We start from the raw sequence: 20,104 nt of genomic DNA, 5'->3' as shown, positions 1-20,104 counted from the left end.
GGACATCTACTTTGTGCATGACACAAGTAATTTTTCCAACAATTGTTTACAAGTTATTTCAATTATAATTCACTGTATCACAATTCCAGTGGGTCAGAAGTTTACATACACTAAGTTGACTGTGCCTTTAAACAACTTGGAAAAATCCAGAAAAGATGTCATGGCTTCAGAAGCTTCTGTTAGGCTAATTGACATAATTTGAGTCAATTGGAGGTGTACCTGTGGATGTATTTCAGGGCCTACRTTCAAACTCAGTGCATCTTTGCMTGACATCATGGGAAAATCAAAAGAAATCAGCCAAGAATTCAGAAAGAAAATTGTAGACCTCCACAAGTCTGGTTCATCCTTGGAAGCAATTTCCAAATGCCTGAAGGTACCACGTTCATCTGTACAAACAATAGTACGCAAGTATAAACACCATGTGACCACGCAGCCGTCATACCGCTCAGGAAGGAGACGTGTTCTGTCTCCTAGAGATGAACGTACTTTGGTGCGAAAAGTGCAAATCATTCGCAGAACAACAGCAAAGGATCTTGTGAAGATGCTGGAGGAAACAGGTACAAAAGTATCTATATCCACAGTAAAATGAGTCCTATATCGACATAACCTGAAAGGCCACTCAGCAAGGAAGAAGCCACTGTTCCAAAACCGCCATAAAAAAGCCAGACTACGGTTTGCAACTGCACATGGGGACCAAGATCATACTTTTTGGAGAAATGTCCTCTGGTCTGATGAAACAAAAATAGAACTGTTAGGCCATAATGACTATCGTTATGTTTGGAGGAGAAAGGGGGAGGCTTGCAACCCGAAGAACACCATCCCAACCGTGAAGCACGGGGTGGCACCATCATGTTGTGGGGGTGCTTTGCTGCAGGAGGGACTGCTGCACTTCACAAAGTGATGGCATCATGAGAATGGAAAATTATGTGGATATACTGAAGCAACATCTCAAGACATCAGTCAGGATGTTAAAGCTTGGTTGCAAATGGGTCTTCCAAATGGACAATGACCCCAAGCATGCTTCAAAAGTTGTGGCAAAATGGCTTAAGGACAACAAAGTCAAGGTATTGGAGTGGCCATCACAAAGCCCTGACCTCAATCCCATATAAAATGTGTGGGAAGAACTGAAAAAGCGTGTTCGAGCAAGGAGGCCTACAAACCTGACTCAGTTACACCAGCTCTGTCAGGAGGAATGGGCTAAAATTCACCCAACTTATTGTGGGAAGCTTGTGGAAGGCTACCCGAAACATTTGCCCCAAGTTAAACAATTTAAAGGCAATGCTACCAAATACTAATTGAGTGCATGTAAACTTCTGACCCACTGGGAATGTGATGAAAGAAATAGAAGCTGAAATAAATCACTATTATTCTGACATTTCACATTATTAAAATAAAGTAGTGATCCCAACTGACCTAAGATAGGGAATTTTTYCTTAAACTCAGTTTAAATGTATTTGGCTAAGGTGTATGTAAACTTTRGACTTCAACTGTATATATATATTTTAACTTAAGGAAAAAGTCCTGTGCATGGATTGAAAATGTGAGGAATGAGTGAGGATATTGCATATAACGTAATCAGCTTCTGCATGGAGAAAATGGGGGAAAACAATGGGGACAGACTTCTACAGTCTTACTGCTGACACAATCATACAGAAAACACTCTGGGTAAGGTAGGAATTTAATCAAACTCCCATGCAGAAACCTTACACTGTGGATAAAGTTTCAAACAACGTAATTGTTGTGTATTAATGTGCCTAGACCTGTGCAACGACCTCTACCTCGCTTCTGACCCCCCTTTCCTCCTTACCTATATAAGGTACGCACGGACACACGCTTGTCGAAGACCTATCAATGTACCTTACACTCTCACAGAGCAATCGTCTCCTAAACGATTACAGCTGGCCAATTTATGACATCATGAATAATGCAGACACATCGTAGCGTTTTTGTTTTTCACCTCCATCCACCATGTCCCCACACACACACACACACACACACACACACACACACACACACACGCCACATCCCCTTCAGTGCCTATAAAGCAAGATGTGTTTAATTAAAATGCCATTTTGCCAGGCGTGACTGACGACAGCCGTTCAGCCTTCCCGCTCTCCTTCACTCCACCCCCCCCCCCCCCCCCCCCTGCGACACCCACCCCCCTCGGCCTGTCACTATCAGTGACACAACGTGGCTGCCATGTCTGCGTGTGTGCAAGTGTGTGTCAGTCACAGAAGGTTTTGTATTAACTGTCTCCGGAGACAGAATGCAAAGCTATTCCCTTGGGACTGCTGTTCCACTGTTCTGCTTTACCAACAGAAACACTTTCCCCTGCCTCAGATGAGCTCCTCTAATGTGTGAATATTAAGCTCATTGAGCACTATATTAAAAGCACTGGCGGTCAGTGCCGTTTAAGATGAGGGAGGACAATATCTATTTACATGAGCATGGCCTTATTTCTATTACAGTATATTGGATGACTGTCATTCATATTTCATTCACACAGCTCAATGTAACAGTGATAGGTTGAGGCTACTACATGATACTTGAATTTTCCCTATACCTCATGAGGTTGCTACAACCTAGCCTATGAATGAAAGTTTACAAAGTAGGTGCACACAGGTCGAAATACAAATTTGAGGTGACAGACAGTGACATTCAATACCGCCTTGCACGCTCTTGCCTGCATCTAGTTGATATAGGGTGTAATCATTAGTCCAACAGTTGCAAACTACAGTTTCTATTGGACAAATWCAGGTATGATTATCCCTGTTTTGTTCCGTTTGCTTCCGTTTAAGAAACGTTTTTCAACAGAAACGGCGGAATGTATACACCCCTGATCCCGCGTAAACAGAGTTCACTTTCATAGCAGCCACGTCGTATTCCTTCTCTTCCGGACTTCAATGCACAACACATCAGCTGGTATGTAACCAGGCGAAAAAACCTTTCCAAGCCAAACCGCTACACACAGCCTACATCGTTGTCACCATATTAGATAAAGTAAGGTCATAGTCAGCATTGCTAATATAACTAACGTGTTAGTAGACCCGCTACAATCATGCAGTATCATTTGTGTAGTCAGTAAGCCGTTACACCGGTGGGCCCCGGTGGCAATAAATTAGTAATACCAAAAGCTTACCTAGACTTGGAGGAGTTCCAGTGTTGTGTTGGAAAGTCATAGCCAGCTAGCTAACAGAGCATACCTCTGTTTTAGCAGGGTGTTTCAGTAGGCTAAACTAGCTAGCTGCATTTGCTAGCTAAGTGAAAGTGAAAAAAAGAAAATCTCTCTATTTCTCTCTCTCTTAATTTCTTCTTAATTTTAGAAGAAATTAATTGATGCAAACTGTTCAACTATTGTCTTTCTCTCTCTTTGAGACAACTACTCACCACATTTTATACACTGCAGTGCTAGCTAGCTGTAGCTTATGCTGTAGCTTAACCATGAACCTCCTAGGTTTTGTATTGAAGTCAATGTACCCAGAGAAGGACGGAAACTAGCTGTCCTCCGGCTACACCATGGTGCTACCCTACAGAGTGCTGTAGAGGCTACTGTAGACCTTCTTTTCAAAATAGTGTGTTTTAATCAGTTATTTGGCGACGTGATTATATTGAGTATAGTTTTATCTAAAACATGATAATTCACTGAGGATGATGGTCCTCCCCTTCCTCCTTTCAGGAGCCTCCACTGATTAAAAGTGCCTTATATACTATACATAATATTCTTATATACGTAGGAAAACCTCAAAGGCAGATATCAGTAGTAGTGAGTCATATAAAGCAGAAAGTGCACCTTTTTTCACTCCCAACTCTTCCTTGTTTCACATCTGACCACAGGAGTCAACAGATGTGTTTTCCACATGTAGGAAGTGAATATCTGTCTAACATGAAACCAGTTGTCTCGTATCTGCTCCAACTCTCAACGCGTGTTGTTGTTTCCTCTCCTTAGTCCAACAGCAGCCGGAGTAAATGATGGTATCTGATACCAATCTTAGTCACTACCGGAGTGATCTCACACATCACACGAACAAAGCCCGATAAGATTGGACTCTGATTAGACTACAAAGGACTGAGGAGCAGACGTCACAGAATAACTACAGTGCTAGTTAACTGGATAGAGAGGTACAGTCACAGATCAAGTCGTGCAGTCGTTGACAGTGGCTCCACTACAGCACATGTAAACATTTAAACAGACACTCGTCTCTTCTTAGTGATTTAAGGCTGTGATTTCATCCTGGCCCTTCAGAATGACTACAGGGGAATGGGACAATGAATCCTCAGTCTACTCAGCCAGGAGACTAGATAAGACCCAATCACAGGAATGATCTCTTAAGGTTAATTGTTCCCATGTTGTTTCCTGTTATTTCCTGTTATTGTTGCCTGACAACTCACCCGGAATTGAATTCAGCTGCTCTGACGATCGCTACATACATTCAGTCTGAATCTGCCATCCTAGAAGTCGTTTGTCTTGACGTCAAAATYAGGGGCGTTGTACAGCAATTGCAGCACAGGAGGTTGGTGGCACCTTACTTGGGGAGGATGGGCTCGTGGTAATGGCTGGAGCYGAATAGGTGGAATGGTAACAAATACATCAAACACGTGGTTTGATAACATTCGCTCCACTCCAGCCATTATTATGAGCCATCCTCCCCTCAGCAGCCCCCAATGAACTGGAGGAAAGCAAATCCAGACTCATCGCAGAGAGGAAACGATAGTGGGCGTGACGTTCGGCCGGCGCAATGTGGATGGGTAGTCAGGACACTGTTATTGTGTAACAAGAGGAAAATAGAAGTAGGATGTAACTAAGGTGTTGTTGTCAGGTAGATTGTAATTCACCCGGAAATCATGATTGTTCAGAGGGCATCCAAATCACTTTAAAAGGTCACTCTCTCTCGTGTAATTGTGCACAATAATTGTTTTGGATCAATTCTCTGATGTAGCAATCTAGGGCCAATACTGCCTCTTCTCTCTCCCCCTCGCTCTCCTTCTCCCCATCCCTTTCTCTCGCCCATCTCTCTCCCTCTATCCCTCCCCATCCCTCTCTCCCTCTGCACTTACCCCGCTCTCCCCTCTGCCTCCCCATCCCTCTCCTCTTTCTCTCTCTCCCCAGCTCCCTCTCCACCATCCCCCTCTCTCTCCCCTCTATTCAATTCCATTCAAAAGGCTGAACAGTAAACATTACACTCACAAAAGTTTCAAAGAAATAGAACCATTTTAAATGTCATTATTTCTATGTACAGTGTCGTAGAAATGTGCAAGTAGTTAAAGTACAAAAGGAAAAAATAAATAAACCATAAATATGGGTTGTATTTACAATGGTGTTTGTTCTTCCCTGGTTGCCCTTTTCTTGTGGCAACAGGTCACACATCTTGCTGCTGTTGGCATTTCACCTAATAGATATGGGAGTTTATCAACATTTTATTTGTTTTTCTAATTCTTTGTGGGTCTGTGTAATCTGAGGGAAATATGTGCCTCTAATATGGTCAAACATTTGGCAGGAGGTTAGGAAGTGCAGCTCAGTTTCCACCTCKTTTTGTGGGCAGTGGGCACATAGCCTGTCTTCTCTTGAGAGCCAGGTCAGCCTACGGCAACCTCTCTCAATAGCAAGGCTATGCTCACTGAGTCTGTGCATAGTCAAAGCTTTCCTTCATTTTGGGTCAGTCACAGTGGTCAGGTATTCTGCCACTTTGTACTCTCTGTTTAGGGCCAAATAGCATTTTAGTTTACTTTGTTTTTTGTTCATTCTTTCCAATGTGTCAAGTAATTACCTTTTTGTTTTCTCATGATTTGGTTTGGTTTAATTTTGTTGCAGTCCTGGGGCTCTGTACAGTCTGTTTGTGAACAGAGCCCCAGGACCACCTTGCTTAGGGAACTCTTCTCTAGGTTCATCTCGCTGTAGGTGATGGCTTTGTTATGGAAGGTTTGGGAATTGCTTATTTTTAGGTGGTAGTAGAATTTAACATCTCTTTTCTGGATTTTGATAATTAGTGGGTACCGTCCTAATTCTGCTCTGCAGGCATTATTTTGTGTTTTACGTTGTACACYGAGGATGTTTTTTCAGAGTTCTGCATGCAGTKTCAATTTGGTGTTTGTCCCATTTTGTGAATTKTTGGTTGGTGAGRGGACCCCAGACCTTACAACCATAAAGGSCAATGTGTTCTATAACMGATTCAAGTACATTTAGCCAGATCCTAATTGGGATGTTGAATTTTATGTTCCTTTTGATAGCATAGAAGGCCCTTCTTGCCTTGTCTCTCAGATCGTTCACAGCTTTGTGGAAGTTACCTGTGGTGCTGATGCTTAGACTGAGGTATGTATCTTTTTTGTGTGCTCTAGGGCAACAGTGTCTAGATGGAATTTGRATTTGTGTTCCTGGCAACTGGACCTTCTCTTGAACATCATTATTTTTGTCTTACTGCACCAGGTCATCAGCAAACAGTAGACATTTGATTCTAGTAGGGTGAGGCCGGGTGCTGCAGACTGTTCTAGTGCCCTTGCCAATTAATTGATATCTATGTTGAAGAGGGAGGGGCTCAAGCTGCATCCTTGTCTTACCCCATGGCACTGTGGAAACAAATTGTTGTGTTGTTTTGCCAATTTTAACCGCACACTTGTTTGTGTACATGGATTTTATAATGTTGTATGTTTTTCCTCCCAACACCACTTTCCATCAATTTATATAGCAAACCATCATACCAAATTGAGTCAAAAGCCTTTTTGAAATCAACAAAGCATGAGAACTTTTCCTTTGTTTTGGTTTGTTTGCATTTCAATTAGGGTGGGCAGGGTGTATACGTGGTCTGTCGTACGGTAATTTGGTAAAAAGCCATGTTTTTGCTGTTTGTTCTTTGTTATAGAGCTAAAAAGATTGGAGACATGGTTTATCCATACATCTGTATTTTGGATAGATAACTCTTCGTGTTGTTTGTTTAGTGATGTTCCAATTATCCCAGAAGTAGTTAGATTCTTCAATTACATTGAGCTGATTTCTGACATGCTGTTCTTTCWTTTATTTCTGTATTGTTTTAGTGATTAACCATTGTGAAGGCATAGGCTCAGGTTTTCTGGTTTCTAGGTTTCTCAATTTCTTTGTTAGGTTTTTGCATTCTTCATCAAACCATTTGTCATTGTTGTTCATTTTCTTAGGTTGCCTGCTTGAAATGTTTAGATTTGATAGGGAAGCTGAAAGGTCAAATATACTGTTATGGCTCACGCTCACACACACGCTAACACACACACACACGATTAGTGACTGCCTGAGATAACTTAACAGCTTGGGTATGAATGTGTGGCAGCGTCTGTCAATCTAATAGTGTGTGTGTTCCTGCATGTGTATTTATGTTCCTGCGTGTGTGTGTGTGTGTGTGTGTGTGTGTGAAAGCAGGAAATAGCCAGTTGATAAGTGTTTGGAAAAGCCATTTGCAGCTCATGCTGGGGAGAGGGGCCCAAACAGATAATAATGAGAATCTGGTTATACCCAGGGTATACAGGCTGCTAGCCTCCTCTCTCTCTTCTTCCTCTTCTCTCTGCCCTGAATCTCTGCTCCTGTCATTAACAGATGCACCCCTCTATCCCCTGTCAGTTACATCATACTCTCCCCCCCCCCCCTTCTCCGATCTATCCCCGTCCCTCTCCCCCTCTCTCTCTCCCTCCCTCGGATGTATTTCTGCTGCATGCCTAGGCCCGGGGGTACTGTAGGATTAGATAAGGTTGTGTGTGTGTGTGTGTGTGTGTGTGTGTGTGTGTGTGTGTGTGTGTGTGTAAATGGAAGGGGACGGTGAGGTAGTTTGAACTGTGCTCTCAACCCTCTTTACATTTCTGACATCTCTGCCATTCCCTCACTGTTCAGTTGAGTTCATTATAGTTAGAGCAGAAGCTAGAGTACTCCCTTATGGGAAAAACCACACCAATTTCACGTGATCAAACGTGAATTGTTCCAAAATCACATGTTTCCATGTGATCTCGTGTGAAGTTATTGTGATAACGTGTGGCAACATGCAAATCAACATATGATAACATGAAACTACACGTGAAAACATTTGATCACYTGAGAAGTGTTCCAAAAACGCACATGTGAAATCATGTGGTTTTTCTTTAAAGGGCTGTTACAGTTACAGTATTGACTCTTACCTATCATGGGTGACTCGATGAAGCTCCAGGAGTTGGTCTGAGGGACGTATGACTGCAGTACCCCCGCCGATCGACCCGCCTCGTTCACCCCTCCGAACACATARACCTTCCCCCCGCACACCGTGGCTGCTGCAGAGTGCACCGGCTTGGGGAGCGGAGACACAGTCTCCCACTGGTTGGTTATGGTGTCGTACCTATGGAGAGGAGAGGGACAAGGACTGGTTAGTGATGGTTCATACCTCATGCCAACACACAGAACAAGAGGGAGAAGGAGAGATAATTAACATGTTATTTCATCTGCAAGGCATTTTTCAATACATTTGAAATGTGTATTTAGAAACTGCAGTATTACATAGCAATATGCTAGCTTGGACATGCTAGCTTGGACATGCTAGCTTGGACAGTTTGGACATGCCACAGAGTTCCCTGGCAACGACTTCAAGACCAAACCAATACACACCAAGGTGACAAGGGTTGACACCATGACTGTTGGCCCCGTCTGCCGGCACAACATGTCCCTGTTTGTTTGTGTGCGTTTGCATGTGTGTGAATGAAGTCAATTACACACCGATTGGTTGGAGGAGTGAAATGCAATCGTGTCAGATAGCATAAGTGTGAAACCACATCCATCGTGTGTTTAGTGGTTGTCAATACTGTGGCTGTTGGTGAGGAGAGTAGCCAAGGTCACTGGGGGAGCTGTTTACAAGACAGAGACTGAATCAGGCCATAAACAAACATTTACTGCAAAAATAAATGATTTTAAACTGAGGAGTATGTGTCAGATGAAACATGAGTTTGTTTATTTACACATGGCGCGAATCCTCTGATATCATAAACAGAAAAACTGTTGATCTTGGGAGGCAAAATGTATGTATGTATGTATGTACAGTTGAAGTCGGAAGTTTACATACACTTAGGTTGGAGTCATTAACTCACAGTACAGACACATTGGGTCTACTGACATCCATGAGAGAGAAAGGGGGGACGGGGAACTGGGGAGAGTGTGTATGTGTGAGGTGTGTGTGTGTGTGTGTGTGTGTGTGTGTGTGTTTAGGGAAAAGGACGTATGGAAGTAGAAGGTTATCAGTGCTATTCAGGTCTCCATCTCGTCTTCATCTCTCATACCCTGGAGGAGGAAGTGTTGGGCTGTTTGGAGGTCAGTGCCAGCAGAGTTACTGTCGCAGAGTGATTACATCACACACTGAACAACTGAGGCTGTGGTTAGGTTTGAGGTTAGGGCTGGAGGTAGGGTTAGTGTTGGGGCTGGAGCTAAGGCTAAGGTCAGGGTAAGTCCAAGGTTAGGGTTAAAGGGTTGGGTTTACCCACCTCTCTACGGTAAAACCCTATCTAAATTGTTGCTGGTGTTAAGCCTTCTGCAGGTAGTCTGTAGTTATTCACCATAACAATAGGAGCCCAGACAGCCTAACTGAGAATAAATAAGGCTATGGTAAATGGGGTTTAATAGAGGTTAGCTTGCCAAGAATGGTGTGTGTATATGTGTGTGTGTGTGTGTGTGTGTGTGTGTGTGTGTGTGTTGTAGTAGAGTGCTAAGCTCCAGATTATGACACACACTCTCTCTCCCGGTCTCAGTTACAGCAAAGATGACAAGATAATGTGTGATATGTCCTGGGGAAAAAACAACACTGATCTGTGCCTCGACTCAGACCTTCACTGTTTATTCGCACAATGAAGGTCACTGACATAGGAAACACGAGARGGAAAGAGAGATGGGGGAGAGCGAAGGGGATGGAGAGAGTGTAGTGGAGAGAGAGAGGCATCTCTAAGGATGCATTCCATCTCACCACAATTCTCTCTCCACACCTCCACTCATGTGTTTCTCTCCTGCTGAGGTAAAGTTAGAGCAGCAGTTTGCCACCTGTGATTTTACTATAAAGACACTTGAAGCAGTGTGATGCTGTGCGTGTATGTGCGTTTGATACCGACCGCTTTTTAAAATCACAATGTGCAGTCACCCCGTCATGCTAAATGAGAGTTTGTGTGTGTGTTTCTGTGTTCCACGGGTCAGAGCTTGTTAATTGCCTCATCACTGGGTGACGTTAGAATCCTACAGTCTCACTTTGGTGTCCAAGCAGGGCTGGCTTTAGCCTTTTGGGGGCCCTAAGATAGATTTTGTTGGGGGGGCCCCCCCACCTCACACCAAAACATTTAGTGGCCCCCCTTTTTCATTTCCAGCAATTTTACACATTTTGCCATGGGGCGTAGTTAAATGTTTGCAGTTTTATAGCTAATTTCCTGCAATTCTACACATTTTGTAATTACTTTTGTTAAGATGAAATCTGAATGACTAACAAAATCAATGGGGGCCCCCTGGAGATCAGGGACCCTAGGCACGTGGCCTGCGTGCCCGGTTGGTATTCGGCATTACTGCAAGTTTAGATAGCTGGCTAGACTAACTACCAATCAAAAAATTCACTGACATGTTTAATTGAGTGACTGTCAGTGACTGACATTAGAGAAAAACTGCTGATGCAAAACCAAATTTCTAAATTGCACCTTGTGTATTCTACTATTCTTACTCTCAATAGTAAGTCAAGACCCGGACTGAGTTCCTAGGGGGTGCTAAAGGGCCCTAAGCGACCGCTTATGTTGCTTATGCCTGGAACCGGCACAGTGTGTTTGTACTGGAAAGGGGTTTGACAGTAACTTACAGGCAGATCATTGGCAAGTAAGTTACTGTATTTAAAATTACAGTACACCTACTGTAATATAAATACAGTAGCAAAGCAAGTACTGTGTAATGACACAGTACAATACTGTATAATTGACTATTATACTGTAAAAAATTAAACGCTACCATAATCGTAATGAATGAATGGATGGATGGATGAAATTCAATGAGGGGATTGGGGTTTGTATTTCACAGTATTTTGCTGTAATTACATGGAAATGGTGCAAGCAGGTTGGCTGCAAGGTAATGTGTTTTAACATTACAGCATACAGTATCAACGAATATTTGGTGTTTTACACTGAGTATACAAAACATTAAGAATACCTGCTCTTTCCATGACATAGACTGACCAGGTTAATCTAAGTGAAAGCTATGATCCCTTATTTATGTCACTTGTCAAATCCACTTCAATCAGTGTAGATGAAGGGGAGGAGAGAGGTTAAGGAATGATTTTTAAGCCTTGAGACAATTGAGATATGGATTGTGTATGTATGCCATTCAGAGGGTGAGACAAAATATTTAAGTGCCTTTGAATGGGGTATGGTATTAGGTGCCAGGTGCACCGTTTTGAGTATGTCAAGAACTGCAAAGCTGCTGGGTTTTTCACACTCAACAGGGGGGGGATTTAGCGTGCAACTAATATTAGGAAGTTGTTCCTAATGTTTGATATACTCAGTGTATATCACTTCTACTTCTAGAGGCCTTAACAAAGGCTTCCAAACAGGCAGTGACTACAAGGCATAACAGACCAAAAGGACATGGTAAAATGCTTAACAYTTAAAGCAGAGGAGGCTAGTGGAAGGAGCCATAGGAGMACAGGCTCATTGTAATGGCTGGAATGGAATAAATGGAACAGTGTCAAACATGTAGTTTCCATCTGTTTGATACCGRTCCATTGATTCCATTCCAGCCATTACAATGAGCCTGTCCTCCTATGGCTCCTTCCACRAGCCTCCTCTGCATTAATGGTTTYAGACTTGCTGTCACTCCAATCTGTCCCCTATACACATTCAATTGATGGGGCACRAGTACCACATACCAGTTAAATTGGTAAAGCACCTTCACTAATTGGTGCAACAAATATAGCCTCTTACAAGGCATGCATCAAAATATGTTAATGAGCCAGAAACAACAATACCACGCACCCACTAGTGGTCAAAAGGTTTTTGCCACTCCAAAGATACGGTACAGTACTATATTCTGTGGGATGGAATTACAGTAGCAGTCACAAAATACAGCAAATCTTTCCCACAATGACCCATATTTACAGTATGCTGCAGTAAAACATTTCACAGTATTTTACTGTTGATAATATAAACAATTACCGTATAATTACAGTTTTCCGTTACTGTGTGTGTGTATGTGCATATGTGACTGCGTCTGTGTGTGTGTTTGTCTGTGAGACAGACAGATGTGTTCTGCTCTGTAAGGGACTTGTAAATGAGTTAGTATTGTGCTAAGTAACTTTCGGAACATCTCATAGGAGCAGGAGACTATATCCTGTTTCTGTAGCGTGTGGCAGCTTGATGTACAAGTACACCCCCTGGACAGGACGCTGGTCCATCGCAGGGCCTTTACCACCAATCTTTCTTAGTGTTAAGCAGAGATTGAGTCTGGGATCGAACTCCTAACCTTCCTATATTAGTGCGAACACTAACCACTAGGCTACTGAGTTGGTATCCATCCATGCATCACAATTTATAGTGACCTTGGTTTACTTGGACAAGAAAATGCATTTAGCTTCGTAGCAGAAACTTCAGTCATGTAATCAAAGCAAACAGGATCAAAGAATGGCAGTAACCCTATTGCTGAGAGTCTATTCAGTAGGTATTATTTATTTCCAATACATCAGGCAGGTACCTAAAAAGGACGGGTGTCATATCACTATCTTTGATGTTTTTCCCCCTCCTCCTGTTCTTCTGATCAAGTCACTAAGAGTCAGAAACTGGTTGAGAGAACGCCAAGAGTGTGCAAAGCTGTCATCAAGGCAACGGGTGGCTACTTTGAAGAATCTCAAATATAAAATATTTGTTCAACACTTTTTTGGTTACTACATGATTCCATATGTGTTATTTCATAGTTTKGATGTCTTCACTATTATTCTACAATGTAGAAAATAGTAAAAAATAAAGAAAAACCCTGGAATGAGTAGGTGTGTCCAAACCTTTGATTGGTACTGTAGAATGACCAGGTGAATCCAGGTGAAAGCTATGATCCCTTTTTGTTACATCCACTTCAAAATCAGTGTAGATGAAGGGTAGGAGACAAGTAAAATAATAACTTTCAAGCCTTGACACAATTGAGACATGGATTGTGTACGTGTGCCATTCAGAGGGTGAATGGGCAAGACAAAAGATTAAAGTGCCTTTGAACTGGATATGTTAGGAGGTGCCAGGCGCACCGGTTTGAGTGTGTCAAGAACTGCAACGCTGCTGGGTTTTTCACACTAAACAGTTTCCCGTGTGTTTCAAGAATGGTCCACCATCCAAAGGACATCCAGCRATCTTGACACAACTGTGGGAAGCATTGGACACCTTGTAGAGTCCATGCCCCGACAAATTGAMTCTGTTCTGAGGGCAAAAGGGTAGAGGGGTGTGTTGCAACCAAATATTAGGAAGGTGTTCCTAATGTTTTGTACTCTCAGTGTATAAACTTGTAGTAATCATGGCCAAATACCAACCGGGCATGTAGGGCATGTGTCCAGGGGCCCCATTGATTTTGTTAGTCATTCAGATATCATATTAACATTAAATGCATCTCCACTTCATGGTGTCACGACTTCCGCCGAAGTTGGTCCCTCTCCTTGTTCGGGCGGTGTTCGGCGATCGACGTCACCGACCTTCTAGCCATCGCTGATCCATTTTCCATTGGTTTTGTCTTGTCTTAATCCCATCAATTACATGTTGTGTATTTACCCCTCGGTTTCATGTTCTGGTGTCATGTTCTGGTGTCATGTTCTGGTGTCATGTTCTGGTGTGCGACGGGTTTTGTACCCTTTTATATTCTTTTTGTATATATCTTCTATATATTGGTTTAAAGTCCTAAGGAGAGTGAACGAGGTTTGTTACAGGTTACAGCTTCCCCCCGATTACCGCATTAACCCCTCGTTCCATGTGTCTGTCCTCAGGCCGGTGGTGGCTGGTCCACTCCAGGAGTCAGAGGTGCGGGAGGTTCCTCCGCCCCCTCTGGAAATCGAGGGGGCCCCGGCGTACTCCGTTTGTTCCATACTGGATTCGAGACGTCGGGCGAGGGGCCTTCAGTACCTCGTGGACTGGGAGGGGTATGGTCCGGAGGAGAGATGCTGGGTTCCGGTGGAGGATGTGTTTGGATCTTCTATGCTGCGAGAGTTCCACCGTCTCCATCCGGATCGCCCTGCGCCTCGCGGGGGGTCGCGGGGGCGGGGGGGGGGGGGGGTACTGTCACGACTTCCGCCGAAGTTGGTCCCTCTCCTTGTTCGGGCGGTGTTCGGTTGGTCGACGTCACCGACCTTCTAGCCATCGCTGATCCATTTTTCATTTTCCATTGTTTTGTCTTGTCTTCTAATCACACCTGGTTTCAATCCCATCAATTACATGTTGTGTGTATTTGACCCTCTGTTTCCCCCTCATGTCTTTGTCGGTGATTGTTTGTTGTATGTTTTTTGCAAGTCATGTTCTGGTGTTGTAACGGCTTTCCTCTTCTTTCGACGAGGAGTAAGAGATATCGGACCAATTTGCAGCGTGGTAAGTGTCCATTTTAATATATAAAACTGAACACACAAAAATACAAAATACAAAGTGAATGAATAAACGAAAAATCGAAACAATCCCGTATGGTGCAAACACAGACACAGGAAACAACCACCACAAACACACTAGACAACAGGCTACCTAAATATGGCTCCCAATCAGAGACAACGACTAACACCTGCCTCTGAGAACCATACTAGGCCAAACACATAGAAATAGAAACAACAGAACAAAACATAGAAAAAACAACATAGAATGCCCACCCCAACTCACGCCCTGACCAAACTAAAATAAAAACATAAAAAAGGAACTAAGGTCAGAACATGACAGGTGTCATGTTCTGCTGCGACGGGTTTTGTACCCTTGTATATTATTTTTGTATATATTGTTTTTCTGAGTTTTTTAGCATTTATTAAACTGCTCTGTTTATCCAAGTTCACTCTCCTGCGCCTGTGCCACCAGCACGCACCCATTACACATGGGGGGGGGGGGGGAAATGGCAGCGTTTTCTTTCCGCACCATGGTAAAATGTGTAGATTTGCAGGAATTAACTTTAAAACTATACCGAACAAAAATATAAACACAATTCCAACATTTACTGAGTTACAGTTCATAATAAGGGAATCAGTCAATTGATATAATGTATTAGGCCCTAATCATGGATTTCACATGACTGGGCTGGGGAGCCAGGCCCAGCCAATCAGAATTAGTTTTTCTCCACAAAAGGGCTTTATTACAGACAGAAATAATCCAAGGCACCCCACCGCCCCCAATCCTTGAGTTTCCCCATGTGTTTCAAGAAGCCGCATGTGGAGGTCCTGGGCTGGCATGGTTACATGTGGTCTGAGGTTGTGACATACTACTAAATTCTCCAAAAAACTTGAGGCAGTTTATGGTAGAGAAAGGACATTAAATTCTCTGGCAACATCTCTGGTGGACATTCTGAAGCCAGCATGCCAATTGCACGCTCCCTCAAAACATTGTAGCATTGTGTTGAGTGACAAACCTGCACATTTTAAAGTGGTATTCTTTTTGTCCTCAGCACAAGGTGCACCCGTGTAATGAGCATGCTGTTTAAGCAGCTTCTTGATATGCCAGACCTGTCAGGTGGATGGATTATATTGGCAAAGGAGAAATATTCACTAATAGGGATGTAAACAAATTTGTGCACATTTGAGAGAAATAAGCTTTTTGTGCGCATGGAAAATTTCAGGGATTTTTAATTTCAGCTCATGAATATGGGACCAACACTTTACATGTTGCATTTAGATTTTTTTTCAGTGTAAATGTTTATCTCAAAGGTCAAGAGGGAGGCCACTAAATGTTTTTGCACAAGGTGGGCCCCCCAACCAAATGTTGCTTAGGGCCCCAAAAGGCTGGACCGGCCCTGGACACACACATGCCCTGTCACCATCTAATGCCGGACCGTTTACACTCGGCCCTCCCAGATTTACCTATAATCCATGTGAATAAACTAATTTACAAACTGCCCTGTACACTGCAGTCTGTCCATATCTGTGTGTAGGGGGAGGGGAGGGGGGGGGGGCAGCACACTCGAGACCCTTGCTGCTACTCTGGCATCCTCCGCCAACCATAACACTAATTTGAGACTGTTGAGAGGGCACCTTGAAACAGTCAAGAGAGGACTGGAGACAAAGTGTGTGTGTGTGTGTGTGTGTGTGTGTGTGTGTGTGTGTGTGTGTGTGTGTGTGTGTGTGTGTGTGTGTGTGTGTTTAGAGAGAGAGAGAGAGAAGAGAGTGTGTGAGAGACGGTATGCCAGTTTTAATTGGATGTGGGCGTCAAGTAGGACATGCAAAATCACTGTAGGTCACACACCAATTACTTATTCTCAATCTGCACACACACACACACACACACACTAGATCAGAACACACACGCACACTTGTACAAAATATTCCCCAAAACCTGCTAGGGCCAGATTTCCAGCAAAAAATTGACATTTATAAAAACTGAACTTGAGAATGTCCTTTGTGCGAACACACATTTTCTAGTGGTTGAAGTATTGTATTGCAAGCAGAAAAGTAAGAATTTTGTGCAAATGGCAAACAAGATGCAGCTAGGCTGGCACTATTACCGTACACCTGAAGGTCATGGATGAAGACTGTCTTGAAAATAAAATAACCGTCAAATAAAAATAAATGATTTATTTTTTTGTGTGTGTGTAATGAACATGAATGCTGGGCATTCGTGTGGTTGAGTCCTTTTCAGCGATAATACAAACTCTTAACCCTTTAACTGGCAGCTCAACTGGGCAGTTGAGCTAATTTTGACAACCAATATTAAATTAAACATGAATTTTGTTTGGCATATTTTATCATCTCAACCAATGCCAATTAGTAAAATGATCATGTGGTTTTCATTGTCGGACTCCTGTATTCTTTTTAAACACACATTCAAAGATGGTCGAAAACCAGGAAGTGAACGTTAGCAAAACCGACCCTCATTAATCACACATTTTCAGCATTGTGTATAAAATGGGAAATTATAGAGACTGTAAGAGACTGTAAGACTGTAAAGACTGTAATTATAGAGACTGTAAGACTGTAAAATGTTGTTGAGCTCTAAAACATTATTTAAGAACGATGAAATTATAAAATAAGTTAATTTCATAATTTTAGGAAATATGCTCTACCAGGGGGTTGAGTTGCCCATTAAAGGAATAATATTTAGTCAAAGCTAACTATTAGAGAAATATTATGGTATTTTTTTGTCTGTGCAAATAGAAACATATTTTCATATTCATATCAGTATTTACTGTCTGCCTGTTATCTTCAATATGTTTCACAATATTAATCAGTACATGTCATTTTACAGGTATTATGAGCATATAAGCAGTTAACACATTCATTTACATACAGCACCAGTCAAAAGTTTGAAAACACCTAAGGGTTTTTCTTTATTTGTACTATTTTCTAAATTGCAGAATAAGAGTGAAGACATCAAAACTATGAAATAACACATATGGAATCATGCAGTAACCAAAAAAGTGTTAAACTAATCAAAATATTTTTGAGATTCTTCAAAGTAGCCTCCCTTTACCCTGATGACAGCTTTTCTATTTCTATGGCAGCAAACGCAGTTAAGAGTCAGTATTTTCTACGGTTATCACGGTGACCACGATCATTTGGTTGGCCAATTACCTTTATTCAACATTCCATGACCGTCACAGCCCTACATGCAGCCATTTACCGTTAGTGAGAAGAGCGAAAATCTATACATTTTATTTTTGGAATCTAAAATAATTGGACATAGGAATCTATGGGTTCATATATTCCTAAKGTAGCCATACAACAAATTACCACGTGCATCTCTCGCTTAATTGGGCCTATAGTAGCCTAGTAAATAGATAAGCTATGTATTTCAAGTTTTGCTGTATGCAAACCGGTTTACAGCCTACAGTTTAATTTCACAGGTGACCAAACAGTTGATCTTTTACTTTGAAGTACAGTTGAAGTCGGAAGTTTACATACACATTAGCCAAATACATTTAAACTCAGTTTTTCATAAATCCTGACATTAATTCCTAGTAAAAATTCCCTGTCTTAGGTCAGTTAGGATCACCACTTTATTTTAAGAATGTGAAATGTCAGAATAATAGTAGAGAGAATGATTTATTTCAGCTTTTATTTCTTTCATCACATTCCCAGTGGGTCAGAAGTTGAGACACACTCAATTAGTATTGGTAGTCAAATATTTTGGGTAGCCTTCCACAAGCTTCCCACAATAAGTTGGGTGAATTTTGGCCCATTCCCCCTCCTTGACAGAGCTGGTCTAACTGTGAGTCAGGTTTGTTAGCCTCCCTTGCCGCACACACTTTTTCAGTTCTGCCCACACATTTCTATAGGATTGAGGTCAGGCTTTGTGATGGCCACTCCAATACCTTGACTTTGTTGTCTAAGCCATTTTGGCCACAACTTTTGGAAGTATGCTTGGGAGGTATGCATTGTCCATTTGAAGACCCATTTAGAGACCAAGCTTTAACCTTCTTACTGATGTCTTGAGATGTTGCTTCAAATATATCCACATAGTTTTTCCATCCACATAGTTTTTCCATCCTCATGATGCCATCTATTTTCTGAAGTGCACCAGTCCTCCTGCAGCAAAGCACCCCCCACATAAATGAATACTGCCACCCCGGTGCTTCACGGTTGGGATGGTGTTCTTCGGCTTTGCAAGCATCCCCCTTTTTCCTCCATACATAACAATGGTTTATTACAAACTGTTCTATTTTGGTTTTCATCAGACAAGAGACATTGTTGCTGGCGATAGGAGTGCGACATCATAGCCTATTTAAATCATCAGAGCCTAATACCCCAAGGAGGAAGATAGAAACACAATAATCTATTGATAAACAAAATATTGAACAACAATTTGACTTTAGCATAGAAGTGTGAGCTGTAGTTCAATGCTCTATCTTTCTTCCTGTCAGTCTGGTCTTTTCTTCTTCTTTCCTTTCTACTTTCTTTATACCTCAGATGTTTCTAATATCTATAGATCTAGAGGTATAGGAGAGAGGGAGGTGGATAAGAGGGGGGAGAGAGGGAGGTGGGAGAGGGGGGGAAGAGGGGGGATGGGGGGTAAGGGGGAGAGGGAGAGGGGAGGTGGGAAGAGGGGGGGAAGAGAGGAGGTGGGAAGAGGGGGAGAGGGAGGTGGGAAGAGGGGGGAGAGGGAGGTGGGAAGAGGGGGGGAGAGAGGGAGGTGGGAGAGGGGGGGAGGGGAGGTGGAAGAGGGGAGAGAGGAGGTGGGAAGAGGGGGAGAGAGGGAGGTGGGAGAGGGGAGAGAGGGAGGTGGGAAGAGGGGGAGAGAGGGAGGTGGGAAGAGGGGGGAGAGAGGGAGGTGGGAAGAGGGGGGAGAGAGGAGGTGGGAAGAGGGGGAGAAGGGAGGTGGGAAGAGGGGGGAGAGAGGGAGGGATGGGGATAAGAGGGATGAGAGAGGGAGGTGGGAAGAGGGGGGAGAGAGGGAGGTGGAAGGGAGGGAGAGAGGAGTGAGAAGAGGGGGAGAGAGGGAGGTGGGAAGAGGGGGGAGAGAGGGAGGTGGAAGAGGGGGAGAGAGGGAGGTGGAAGAGGGGGAGAGGAGGGGGTGGGAAGAGGGGGGAGAGAGGGAGGTGGGAAAGAAGGGGGGAGAGAGGGAGGTGGGAAGAGGGGGGAGGAGGGAGGTGGGAGAGGGGGAAGGGAGGGAGGGGGGGAGAGGGGATGGTGGGAAGAGGGAGGTGGGAAGAGCGGGGAGAGAGGAGGTGGTAAGAGGGGGGAGAGAGGGAGGTGGTAAGAGGGGGGGGGGGGGGGCGGGGGCGGGGGAGAAGAGGGAGGTGGAAAGAGGGGGGAGAGGATGTGGGAAAGAGGGGGGTGGGGGGGGGAGAGAGGGGAGGTGGGGAGAGGAGAGAGGGAAGGGGGAGAGAGACAGAAGAAATGATTAGCCTGCTGGTAAAACCTGGAAATCACCCAAAACCGTCTGCTACGTCGTGTTTATTAGCCTGGGTAAAACACAAAGCACACACATACACACACCCATTACTCCCTGTCCTCATCTCCACGTCACCCTC

General features: G+C 43.4%; 1 protein-coding gene across 1 annotated transcript in view; it reads right to left on the bottom strand.

Annotated features, from left to right (window-relative positions):
- Positions 1 to 20,104, bottom strand: part of LOC111954486 (kelch-like protein 29) — a 362,843-nt gene that overhangs the window by 17,983 nt on the left and 324,756 nt on the right. The window contains exon 14 of the mRNA XM_070435852.1: positions 8,128 to 8,321. Within this exon, the coding sequence (XP_070291953.1) occupies positions 8,128 to 8,321 (194 nt within the window). The remainder of the gene's footprint in view (positions 1 to 8,127; positions 8,322 to 20,104) is intronic.

This window comes from Salvelinus sp. IW2-2015, linkage group LG28 (genome assembly GCF_002910315.2).
Source record: "Salvelinus sp. IW2-2015 linkage group LG28, ASM291031v2, whole genome shotgun sequence".
Classification (NCBI taxonomy): Eukaryota; Metazoa; Chordata; class Actinopteri; order Salmoniformes; family Salmonidae; genus Salvelinus; species Salvelinus sp. IW2-2015.
Note: the sequence above shows the minus strand (reverse complement) of the source record. Positions and strands in the feature narration are given on the sequence as shown.